General features: G+C 38.5%; 1 protein-coding gene across 1 annotated transcript in view; it reads left to right on the plus strand.

The window, feature by feature from the left end:
* The window catches only part of GALNTL6 (polypeptide N-acetylgalactosaminyltransferase like 6), a 1,496,936-nt gene that overhangs the window by 493,712 nt on the left and 990,352 nt on the right, over positions 1-12,872 (plus strand). The window contains exon 2 of the mRNA XM_055577661.1: positions 7,182-7,290. Coding sequence (XP_055433636.1) covers positions 7,182-7,290 — 109 coding nt within the window. The remainder of the gene's footprint in view (positions 1-7,181; positions 7,291-12,872) is intronic.

Consider the following 12,872-nt stretch of genomic DNA (forward strand, 5'->3'; position numbering starts at 1 on the left):
ATTCTAGTTTGCCTCTTATTATTTATGAGTTCTGGAGGACTTTATCATGTGACCCTAACATCTCTGAACTTGAGTTCACCTCCTACCCTTATGAGGATAGATTTTTACAAGAATAAATGTCAGTTATGTCTTTTTCTCAGCCATGTCATTCATTATATTACTATTTCTGTAATTGTATTATTTTTCTATATGTGATTGCTTAGAGTATTTCTCTGATAGCAATAATATATAAGAAACTTAATGACATCCAATGTAAGAATTCACACCCATCACCATATTCTATTAACATTTACTGTAGTATACTATGGACCACATACTTCATCATTTGCTTACTGTATATAAGTTTTGTCTCTTCAACTATGTTGTAACTTTTCAAGGGCAGTGGAAATAACTCAAACATCTATAAAAATAGGAGAGACTGTGAAAACAACTCACATTTATATATATCACTTTATGATAAGCCAGGGTTTTCAGATACTTTATCTGATTTACTACTCGAAAATGCTTGTCAAGTGGATAAGTCAGGTATTATTTTTATTACTCTAATTTCAGATATGAATTAGCTGAGGGGCCTAGAGAAAATGTACATTTTTTTTCATATGGTTTGAAACCTTAATTTACGTCTTCTGGCCCAAGATCCAGAGTTCTTCCATATGCCGTATGTGCGTGTGTGTGTGGGTGTGTGCACTTAGTTCCTCAGTCGTGTCTGGCTCTCTGTGGCCCCATGGAACATAACCCACCAGGCTCCTCCGTTCCATGAGATCTCCCAGGCAACAACAGTGGAGTGGGTTGCCATATCAGGAGAGGAGCAAATGAACCTGGCCTTGGATATGGCTCTCATGGAAGGAAAGGCCAGAATTCAGTAGAGTCATTTATTGATGGTCAAGATTTGGCTCAGACGGTAAAGAATCTGCCTGCAATGGCAGAGACCTGGGTTTGATCCTTGGGTCGGAAAGATCCCCTGGAGAAGGGAATGTCTACCCATTCTAGTATTCTTGCCTGGAGAATTTCATGGACAGAAGAGCCTGGTGGGCTACAGTCCATGGGGTGGCAAAAAGAGTTGAACACAACTTGATTGAGCGACTAACACTTAGACTTGCAAGCTTTCAGAACTAAGATGGTTCTATTCAAAAGGGCTGGGACTGATTTAGGTTTATTCATCTACCTCTCTGTGCTTTCCAGGTGGCTCGGCAGTAAAGAGTCCACCTGCCAATGCAGGAGACATGGGTTTGATCCCTGTGTTGGGAAGATCCCCTGGAGGAAGAAATGGCAACCTACTCCAATATTCTTGCCTGGGAAATCTAACGGACAGGGAAGCCTGGTGGGTTATAGTCCATAGGGTCACAAAAGAGTCAGACACAACTGAGCAAGCATGCACCCACACATGTACCTACCTTTCTGACAGGTGAAAAGAATGTAAACACATCTAATCTCTATTTTGGTCATTAGCCATCAAGAAGATAGATTAATTAAAAGGGTCTACTGTACATCGTGACACATGTTTTGTGAATGAGTCTTGCATTTTTTTAAGTTTTAACTAGAGTTGATGTACAATGTTATATTAGTTTTAAGTGAACAACACAGTGATTTTTGTAGATTATACTCAAGTTAAAGTTTTTATAAAATGTTGGCAATATCCACTGTGCTGCACACCACATTCTTGTATCTTAGTTTTTACCTACTATTCTGCACCTATTAATCCTCTGCCCCTATCTTGCCCCTCCACCCCTCTCCCCAGTAGCAACCACTACATTTTTTTTCTCTGTATCTGAGTCTGTTTCTATTTTTTTTCATTTGATTTATTTTCCCGATTTCATATATAAGTAACATCATACATTATTTTATTTCTCTGACTTATTTCACTAACCATAATACCCTCCAAGTCCATCTATGTTGTTGAAAATGTCAAAATTTCATTCTTTTTATGGCTGAGTAATAATCTATTGTATATATTATATGTACCACATTTTCTTTATCCATTAATCTGTTGATAAATACTTATGATGCTCCCATGCTCTGGCTACTGTAAATAATACTGCTATGAGAATGGGAGTGCATATACCTTTTAGAATTTCTATTTTCATTTTCCTCAAAAATATACCCAGGACTGGATTGCTGAATTATATGGTAGTTCCGGTTTTAATTTTGTAAAATCCCCCATCTGTTCTCCATAGTGGCTGCACCAATTTACAATCCCACCAACATTGTATGAGCTTTCCCTTTTCTCTACTTCCTAGACAACAGATTTATTCTTTTTGATAATCACCAGCATAACAGGTGTGAGATGATATCTCATTGTGATTTTGATTTGCATTTCTCTGATAATTATTAATAACAGGTTTAAGCACCTTTCCATGTTAGCCATCTGTATCTCTCCTTTATAAATTTGAAAAACGTTTTTTCAGGTCTTCTGCCCATTTTTTGATCAGATTTTTTTTTTTTTGAAGTGGAGTCACATGAGCTGTTTACATGCTTTGGTTATTAACCCCTTCTCAGTCATATATTTTGCAAATATCATCTCCTATTCCATGGTTTGCCTTTTTGTTGTGTTGATGGTTCTTTGTCTGGGCAAAAGCTTTTAATTAGGGCCATTTAATTTTTTTTTTTTTTTTTTTTTTTTGCTTCTGTTTCCCTTACAAGAGGTGAGAAGAGAAAAAGAAAAAAAAAAAATTGCCAAGATTCGTGACTGATTTTCCTAATGTGATCTTTATGTTTCTTCCTAGTCATATGGATTTGTTGGTCAGTCGCTAAGTCATGTCTGACTCTGGACACCGCAGCATGCCAGGCTTCCCTGTCCTTCACTATTTCCCCACGTTTGCTCAGACTTTTGTCCATTGAGTCAGTGATGCCATCCAACCATCTCATCCTCTGCCACTCCCTTGTCCCGCTGCCTTCAATCTTTCCCAGTATCAGGGTCTTTTCAAATGAGTCAGCTCATTCAATCAGGTGGCCAAAATGTTGGAGTTTCAGCTTTAGCATCAGTCCTTCCAATGAGCACCCAGGACTCATCTCCTTTAGGATGGACTGGTTGGATCTCCTTGCAGCCCAAGAGACTCTCAAGAGTGTTCTCCAACACCACAGTTGAAAAGCATCAATTCTTCAGTGATCAGCTTTCTTTATAATCCAAGTCTCACATCCATACATGATTACTGGAAAAACCATAGCTTTGATTAAACAGACCTTTGTTGGTAAAGTGATGTCTCTGCTTTTTAATACGCTATGTTTGTCATAGCTTTTCTTCTGAGGAGCAAGCATCTTTTAATTTCATGGCTGCAGTCACCATCTGCAGTGATTTTCGAGCCCCCCAGAAAAGTTTTACATTATTTCCCCATCTGTTTGACATGATGTGATGGGACTGGATGCCAAAATCTTAGTTTTCTGAATGTTGAGTTTTTGGGGTTTTGTTTTTTAATTTTTATTTTATTTTTAAACTTTACATAATTGTATTAGTTTTGCCAAATATCAAAATGAATCCACCACAGGTATACATGTGTTCCCCATCCTGAACCCTCCTCCCTCCTCCCTCCCCATACCATCCCTCTGGGTCATCCCAGTGCACCAGCCCCAAGCATCCAGTATCGTGCATCGAACCTGGACTGGCGATTCATTTCATACACGATATTTTACATGTTTCAGTGCCATTCTCCCAAATCTTCCCACCCTTTCCCTCTCCCACAGAGTCCATAAGACTGTTCTATACATCAGTGTCTCTTTTGCTGTCTTGTACACAGGGTTATGTTGAGTTTTAAGTCAACATTTTCACTCTCCTCTTTCACTTTCAACAAGAGGCTCTTTAGTTCTTCTTCACTTTCTGCCATAAGGGTTGTATCATCTGCATATTTGAGGTTATTGATATTTCTCCCAGCTATCTTGATTCCAGCTTGTGCTTCATCCAGCCTGGCATTTCACATTATGTATTCTGCATATGAAATAAGCCTTCATGTACTCCTTTCAGAATGGTAATTGTCAAACAAAATGAATTCCCTGGAGGCCTAAGGAAATAGGCGAAACCATTCAAGAACTGTGTGTAATAGGTATTATATGCCCTGCCTCAGGTGTTTTAAACAGCCCCATGTGGCTGGGTAAAAAGCCAGATGATGTCAGATGATGGTGGACGAGGAGACATGTTCAAAAGTCATGATGCACAAGACAGGGCAAAATAGTTCAGTGTCAGATGGAGGTTCCATCTTTCCTATAATCTACAAGTAGCGGGATTTGTAGAAAGAAACAAATGGAATACTAAAGCCATGGGTTAAATTACTAACAAGTGAAACAACATGGCTGGGGAGACTGAGGTACCAGCTGGGTTTTAAGACATTTGAGCAATGGAGCCTGTTGTGCCGTGTGCCAGACCAGGGACCCCTGCAGAGGCACCCAGCACTGTAAAGGTACAGAGTGAAGGGATACAGCCACCTTCAATGCTCACTGGGGATCAGTGTGCTGTGGGCTGAGAACACCAAGCCCCATGACACCTGGGACAGGTACAGCTCTGAGATTTGACCTAGGACATCCTATAGGGATGGGTGCATTACCTGACACCCCTGCCTGAGGGGGAACCACTCAGTGTCCACTGGGACCCATTGTCCTGCTGCTTATTGGGTCTGTGGAGATGCCTCATACCTGGAATTGGGTGCATCGTTGAGCAAGGGGAGAAGGTGAGGCCATTGTCGGGTATCTGTAGCCCCTAGTCCACCTCCTGTCACATGACACTGTTGTGTGCCCAGAGCAACATACGTGTTGTGCACAACTAGGTCAAGGTCCTAAAACTGACCCCCTCACTTTCCAAAATGCTGGGAAGACATGCTCTGTTTCCCACTGGAACCACTGCTCAGCTGCCATCTTTGTTCCTCCCATTGGCCTGTGACAGAGGATGAGATGGTTGGATGGCCTCATCAACTCAATGGACATGAGTTTGAGCAAAGTCTGAGAGATAGTAAAGAACAGGGAAGCCTGGTGTGCTGCAAAGAGTCGGACACAGCTTAGGCACTGAACTACGACAGTGGCCTTCAGGACATCATAGCTCACACAGAGGCCCACGTTTCAGGCCAGAAATCCTTGAAAGATGCCTGAAAACCTCAGTGTCTCTAATGAGAAGAACCGTCCTCCCCAACAGGATGGCCTTGGGCACCATCTCTGCCTCACAGAAGGTATCACCCAGACAGCACTATATCTTCACATCAATGAGTCTGCTGCTGTGTCATCTTTATTTAGTCATTGGAAGATGTAATGAAAGTCCTTCTTGATCAGACCCCAGCCTAGAGGACTTCATAAACCAGTGGTTTGGATCACAGGAGCTCTTGCTGGAAGCACATTTTTACTATTTTGAGAATAATCTTGACCCAAATCTTCTCTTGCCTAGAGCTGTATTCCAATTATAAAATGAATATCAATCAGAAAAAAATGCATGAGGCTTTTTTTTTGTATTGGTATTAAACCTCAAAATTGTTTTATTCCACTTTCTTTTATTTTTATTATATTTCTGTTTATTTTTTCATCTTTTCTTTCTTGTCATCCTCCTTTCAAAATTTATTCTTAATAAATTTTTTAAACTCACCATCATCCTTGTATGTTTATTCCCCTGTTGTTGTTTTCCTGAACTTACCACTATAATGAACATTTTTTTAAATATATTTAGATAATAGTCACCTGATCTGGAAAGTCTGTCCTCTGATTTAACTACCATTTTTAAAAAATATTAAGATCCATTTTTATTCTTTTCAAACTAGTGGAAGCTTTATAAACCATAAAGATGTACTGAAGGTGGATACTTTTTCATAAATACAATAGTTGTCCTATTTCAGACAAAGAAGTAAGACCTTTTATTTGCAAAGGCTCTTAGGGTAAACTTTCCTCACTGAAACTATTAATCTTTTGTTTTACCTAAATTGAAACTTTCAAAAGTGTTCTTTTATTTTTTCTGTTGATGTATTATTTCCAAAAATGAACTAAAGGAAAATGCTATGTGAATATGAAATCATTTATTTTATATTATCTTGACTTTTGAGATTGTGAGGATAAGCGTCATCCCAAACATTTTATTTATTACCAAAATAAGCACCATAAAGAAAGAAGCAGCTTCAGCCAGGTACACAAAAATAATAGTTAAGGTGACATTAGAACACACTGAGTTTCACCAAAGCATACACTGTTGATTTGGTGATCATTTCAACTGTAAGCATAACCACACACCATAGTTTAACAGAATTCTTGATGGGAGGCAGTATTTCATAGTCCTTGCTGCTGCTGCTGCTGCTAAGTCACTTCAGTCGTGTCCGACTCTGTGCGACCCCATAGATGGCAGCCCACCAGGCTCCCCTGTCCCTGGGATTCTCCAGGCAAGAACACTGGAGTGGGTTGCCATTTCCTTCTCCAATGCAGGAAAGTGAAAAGTGAAAGTGAAGTCATTCAGTCGTGTCCGACTTTTAGCAACCTCATGGACTGCAGCCTACCAGGCTCCTCTGTCCATGGGATTTTCCAGGCAAAAGTACTGGAGTGGGGTGCCATTGCCATGGTCCTTAGCACCCCAATTTTGGTCTTAATAGAACTGGCCCAAGTCCTGGCTTGGCCACTGTAGTTTCATTCAAGTTATTCTATTAATACTTTTAATTGGCAGATACATGGAGTCAAAAGACTCTTGTAAAGACTGAAGTCTTAGACTCTTGTAAAAGTCAAAGACTCTTGTAAAGACTGAAGGATCTTCTATACATAGAGTGTCTTAGTACCTGGTACACAGTGAGCATTCAACAGATGCTTGCTAATACTGTCACCAGGCCATTAGGATGTACTTGATCAAAATGAGTGGAAATTGTACAAATCACACAAAAAAGTATTTTGTTTTAATACAAAATCAGTAGCCCTACTGCCATCTACACTTTGGGCAAGTAAAAATGGCTAGGCATTTATGCTCGGATGAAGTGGTGCACTAAATTATGAAAGGCTTTGGATAAAATAAAATTGGAAATGTAGGTGTTGTGTGTGACACAGGCTCTTATTTTAAAAACAGAAAAAAGGTTTTAAAATGTGTGTCCACCAGGTCACTAGCAATGCCTTTCTTTTCAGTAGATGGGGAGAATCAGTTATTGGAGTATTTTTGATTGCCTATGATGCATCTGGCTGTGTTTACCAGCCACACAGAAGGAACTACCTCCTTTTTATGCTCTGAATACTTTCCTTTTCCACAGACATTCCCACTGGGCCTGGGAGATGGGCAGTTCTATGCATGGACAGATGGTTTGAGAAGAAAGGACTGGCATGACTATGGCAGCATGCAGAAAGAGGCTATGCGCTCAGGTATGGAGTTCAGTGTAAGCCAAGTGCTGCTTTGCTTTGTCACTTACAGCATCTCTCATTAGCCTTCCTTCTGAGCACAGGAAGGTAGGTTTCATGGCACCGTTGGTGGTCAATGATGGGCAGAACCAAAACAATTTCAAATTTCAGAGAGGAAAAAAAGAAGAATTACATTTACAATAGGAGATGAACAAGAGGTCATTTGAGTTTTAGAAATCTGTCACATTGTATACTTCTGCATGTTTTTCAATCATTGCTGAGGGTATCTTGAATTGCTCCGTGAGTCTTAACTTGGCACACACATATCTTGAGCTTGGTTCACTCATTGGGACTGTGGTGTATCTAACTGGCTGGGCCAAGGATGAAAGGAAGACCGCAGTTCTAAACACTGGCAGGTGGATCAGAGGAGCCAAGGACCTGAGACTGATGATATTTGGGAAAGCTAACAGGCGGTTCAGTGGAATTCAGTAGATTCATCTACGCATAGCACAGTTCTAGTCTTGAGGTAGTGATAGAAGAAACATTTTACATCTTAGAAAAAGTAAAGGGTAAAAGGAAGTCCTTCTATAAGGACTTAGGTTGTTGCCAACAAGAATTCAGAAGGGTGCACAAGTAGTAACCCAGGGATAATAACAGAAGTCCATATTGTACTTTTCAAAATAAGGAGCTCTGTTGCTGCATTGTTGTTTCCTGGTCTTTTCTTTGTCATGGTCAAGATATCACAGGAATAGAGAAGCTCTGGTTTGCTAAAAGCATCTGCCTAGCAGTGAAACTGTGCATCCCAGGTCAGATGATTAGCAGAACCCTGGGAAGCTGCAGGCTGAGATTCTTCTGGCCAATCTTCCTCAGAACTCTCCAGCCAGGAAGACAAAGGTGAGGGCATTCACATGCTCATGAGGCTCTTCAGGGCTGCAAATGTTCTTAGCTCTGGGTCAGGGGTGCCTGACCTAATGAGAGTCTTCCAGTTTCTTCTTTCGTTCCTTTTTCCTTAGTAAGGCTGTCACCTAACCCCTGCTTGCCCCAAGAACGTTCCCTGTGTTCAGAGCATCAGCCTCTTCCACATTACATCATCCCTCCAGCCTTGCTTGGCCAAGACTCTACACAGGGTCATGAAAGTGAGCTCTTTAGCACTTTCCTAGTTCTCTCATCTTCTCCCTCTGTTTGCTTGATCAGCCCTCCCTTCAGCCAGCCCACTGTTCCTGTTTTTAACCACTGGGGAGCTGATCCCATAATTTAACAGAAAATTCATCATCATTATCCTCATCAACTTAAAAGGTACTGAATAGATGTTTTGTGCTGGGTGCTTTACATATGTATTTTGTTTAAACTTCAGAGTGACTCTGATAAGTATTGTAATCTCCAATTCTTTAAAAGAGAAAAGGAAAGAAAAAGAACTGAGTTCTTAAGAGCTCATGAAATATTATCCAAAGTCAAATGGCTAACCAGATGCAGAGCACAATTAAGTCAGGTCTTCTTATGCTCCATTACACCCTGCTATCAGACACCTAGTAACAAAATCTGGGCAAAATGAAGTCATGACAGGACACGTATGAGAGAGACACATCTGGCTCTTATTCTAGCTTTCTTGCGTAAGTGGCAAGTCAGTTCGTCTTTCTGATATTTTACTTTGCAGAATTGCTATTACGACTGTAGATTATATATTTATATTTAAATAATTGGCCTATTATTTATACATGTTATAAACTCCACCAATGATAACTGTAATTGTTCATCTAAATTATTTTCACTTGATTTGGTGTACCTGTCTTATGCTTGTGCCAATAAATTTTGGATACAAAATGGAATACTTCACATTTATTTCTGTGTAATACTACCCTTTCTGCCTACTAGAAAACATGCCTTTAATTGTTACATCCTTAGTGGGGCAAAGGAAATTGACCTATAAAGAAAATTGGTACTATAACAAATTTCCTAAAGTAGACATGTCTTGTACAATTAAAAAGCTTTTAAATAGTAGTATGTGTATGAGTCACTGGAGGATATATGAAAAGCACAATAGACTGTAATTCATTTTTTAAAAATTGTAAAATATAAATAAAAGGAGTATGCACACACAGACATACATGCAGGTACAAAGTCAAAATCAACACTCCGTCCTTAATAAAGAGGCCAAGTAATATGATTATCAGTGCTATTCTGTCTCCTCCAAACCTTGAAATCCATGTTCCCACTTACTTTCCTCTGTAATTTCTTACATCTAAACTAATGCTGTTACATTCTGCCTGTGTGTGGACTTTAAAAATTGAAGCATAGTGTATGATTTTCTTCTTTCATTCAGAATTGTTTCTAAGACCCATCCTTCTGCATGTGTGCAATTCTAGTTGATTCATTGTTACTGCTGTTTCATTTTCTACAACAGTTTCCACTTTGTAAACATTTTGAGAGTTCTTGGGTTTTGGTTATATATGATATTGCTCTAAGTATCCTTGCTCATGGTTATGGGATAAAGGCAGTATTTTCTTAGGGTACATATTTAATAGTAGAATTGCATGTCCAAGGGATACACATTTCAATTTTACTATGTAGTACATGACAAACTGTTTCCCAAGGTTGATATGCCCATTTTATTCCAGTAATGGATGGAATTCCCGTTGCTCTGCATCCTGTCAACGCTTGATGTTGCCTGATTTTTCATTTCTTCTCATCATGGTGGTATGAAATAGGCACTCACTGTCACATGATATTGCATTTTACTAATTTTAATGTAGTTGATCTCTTATTTATGCTTATGAACCATATATGCCTACTTTTGGGTAAAATTCCTATTCCTTCCTATTTCCAATTTTTAAATTTATTTTTTCTTATTGATCCACAGAGTAATCTTTATTTTGAATAATATCTTTTCCTGGTTTTATACTGTGAAAATATTTTATCCCAAATTGTAAAATTTTTTTAATGTCTGTCTATATTGTTTAATGAATAGGAGTTCTTAATTTTGTTGTTGTCAAATTTGCAAATCATTTTTAAAAGATAGGTTTAATTGATGTTCCATACTGTCTTTTTAAGCTTCAGAATTTTACCTTTTACATGGTCTGAAATGCAGCTCACCTTCATTTTTATGTCATGTGAGGTAGGGACCCAATATTTATTTAGTTTTGCCTAGTTAGCTATCCAGTCAACAACACCATTTCCTAGAAAAAGTATTTTTCTCCACATAGACCATAAGTGTTGACTCTGTTATTAAAGGATTCCATATTTGTGTGTTATCTTTCTGGCTTCTCAATTCTGTCCCATGAGTAAAAATTTTTAAACTAATAACATAATGTTTCATGTATGAATCTGTTATGTCTGTTCAGTCACTTAGTCGTGTCCAACTCTGCCACCCCATGGACTGCAGTACACCAGGCTTCCCTGTCCATCACCAAACTCCCAGCGCTTGCTCAGACCCATGTCCACTGAGTCAGTGATGCCATCCAACCATCTCATCCTCTATCATCCATTTTTCCTTCTGCCTTCACTCTTTCCCAGAATCAGGGTCTTTTCTAAAGAGTCAGCTCTTTGCATCAGGTGGCCAAAGCTGAATACTATATCTTTATAGCAGTTGTTGAAATCTGACAAAGTTCATCCTGCTTTCTTTTCTTCCTTGAGAATATGTTGCCATTCTTAATGTAAAAATTTTCTTAAAAATTTTACTTTAAAATTTCTTTAAAATTTTATTCAGCTTCTCAGACTATATGTACACATACACAGATATACACAAAATATTGGAAGTTTACAATTGTGTTAAGTATATTGATAAATTAGGGAGTAATTTGAAATTTTCAATATTAAATTATTCATTCTGTGGTTTATATTTCTTGGTGCTTGTTAGCTTTATGGGTGTGTTTATAAGTTGATTGTCAGACATTTTCAGTGGTTTTCCTAGAAAATTAACATTATATGGACGTTGAACATGATATTAATCTTATCAAGATTCTGAACTATTTGTTGCTGGTATAGAGAAAGTTTAATTATTTTTTAATATGGACTCATTTTAGAAAACTTTCTAAACTCTTCTATGGATTATAATCATTTACCAATAAGTTATTTTGGATTCTCAGTGTAGATATTCATAATGTCTGTAAGTAGTGACAGTGTGCAAAATGTTTTTCCATCCTGTACCTCATAATTTTAGTTATTTTTACTGTTTCTGCATTTGCCAGAAGCTCAAGTATCATGTTGTCTAATGGATATTGATACCTAGTTTTGACTTATGATTCTGACAATAGCAAATTAGATACTTCTGTTAGGATTTTATCTACTTGATGAAAATGTACCATACCCTGTTAACTAAGTCATCTGGGTATGGCTTTCTGAGACTTTTACTTTTTTACATCTTAATGAATGTTGATTTTAATCAAAATGTTTTGTTTGGTTGTATCTATTGATTAAAATGCATTTTCTCCTTTGTTTGTTTGTTTGTTTGTTTGTTTTTTACTTTACAATATCGTATTGGTTTTGCCATACATCAACATGCATCCGCCACGGGCGTACACGTGTTCCCCATCCTGAACCCCCCTCCCACCTCCCTCCCCATACCATCCCTCCGGGTCGTCCCAGTGCACCAGCCCCAAGCCTCCTGTATCCTGTATGGAACCTGGACTGGCGATTCATTTCATATATGATATTATACATGTTTCAATGCCATTCTCCCAAATCATCCCACCCTTGCCCTCTCCCACAGAGTCCAAAAGACTGTACTATATATGTATCTCTTTTGCTGTCTCGCATACAGGGTTGTCATTACCATCTTTCTAAATTCCATATATATGCATTAGTATACTGTATTGGTGTTTTTCTTTCTGGCTTACTTCACTCTGTATAATAGGCTCCAGTTTCATCTACCTCATGAGAACTGATTCAAATGTATTCTTTTTAACAGCTGAGTAGTACTCCATTGTGTATATGTACCATAGCTTTCTTATCCATTCATCTGCTGATGGACATCTAGGTTGCTTCCACATCCTGGATATTATAAGCAGTGCTGCAATGAAAATTGGGGTATACGTGTCTCTTTCAATTCTGGTTTCCTCGGTGTGTATGCCCAGCAGTGGGATTGTTGGGCCATATGGCAGTTCTATTTCCAGTTTTTTAAGGAATCTCCACACTGTTCTCCATAGTGGCTGTACTAGTTTGCATTCCCACCAACAGTGTAAGAGGGATCCCTTTTCTCCACATCCTCTCCAACATTTATTGCTTGTAGACTTTTGGATCGCAGCCATTCTGACTGGTGTGAAATGGTACCTCATAGTGGTTTTGATTTGCATTTCTCTGATAATGAGTGATGTTGAGCATCTTTTCATGTGTTTGTTAGCCACCTGTATGTCTTCTTTGGAGAAATGTCTATTTAGTTCTTTGGCCCATTTTTTGATTGGGTCGTTTATTTTTCTGGAATTGAGTTGCAGGAGTTGCTTATCTATTGATTTCTTTCTATTGATTTGTGATAGCAAACTTTGAATTTATGGACTAAATCTGTCTTTTTTATGTATTACTAGATTTGGTTTGCTAATAGTTTAGTGATTTTGTATGTCTATTTGTGAGTGAATATTGGCCATGAATTTTTCTTTCTCATAGAATCCTTGTCA

This window comes from Bubalus kerabau, chromosome 4 (genome assembly GCF_029407905.1).
Source record: "Bubalus kerabau isolate K-KA32 ecotype Philippines breed swamp buffalo chromosome 4, PCC_UOA_SB_1v2, whole genome shotgun sequence".
Classification (NCBI taxonomy): Eukaryota; Metazoa; Chordata; class Mammalia; order Artiodactyla; family Bovidae; genus Bubalus; species Bubalus kerabau.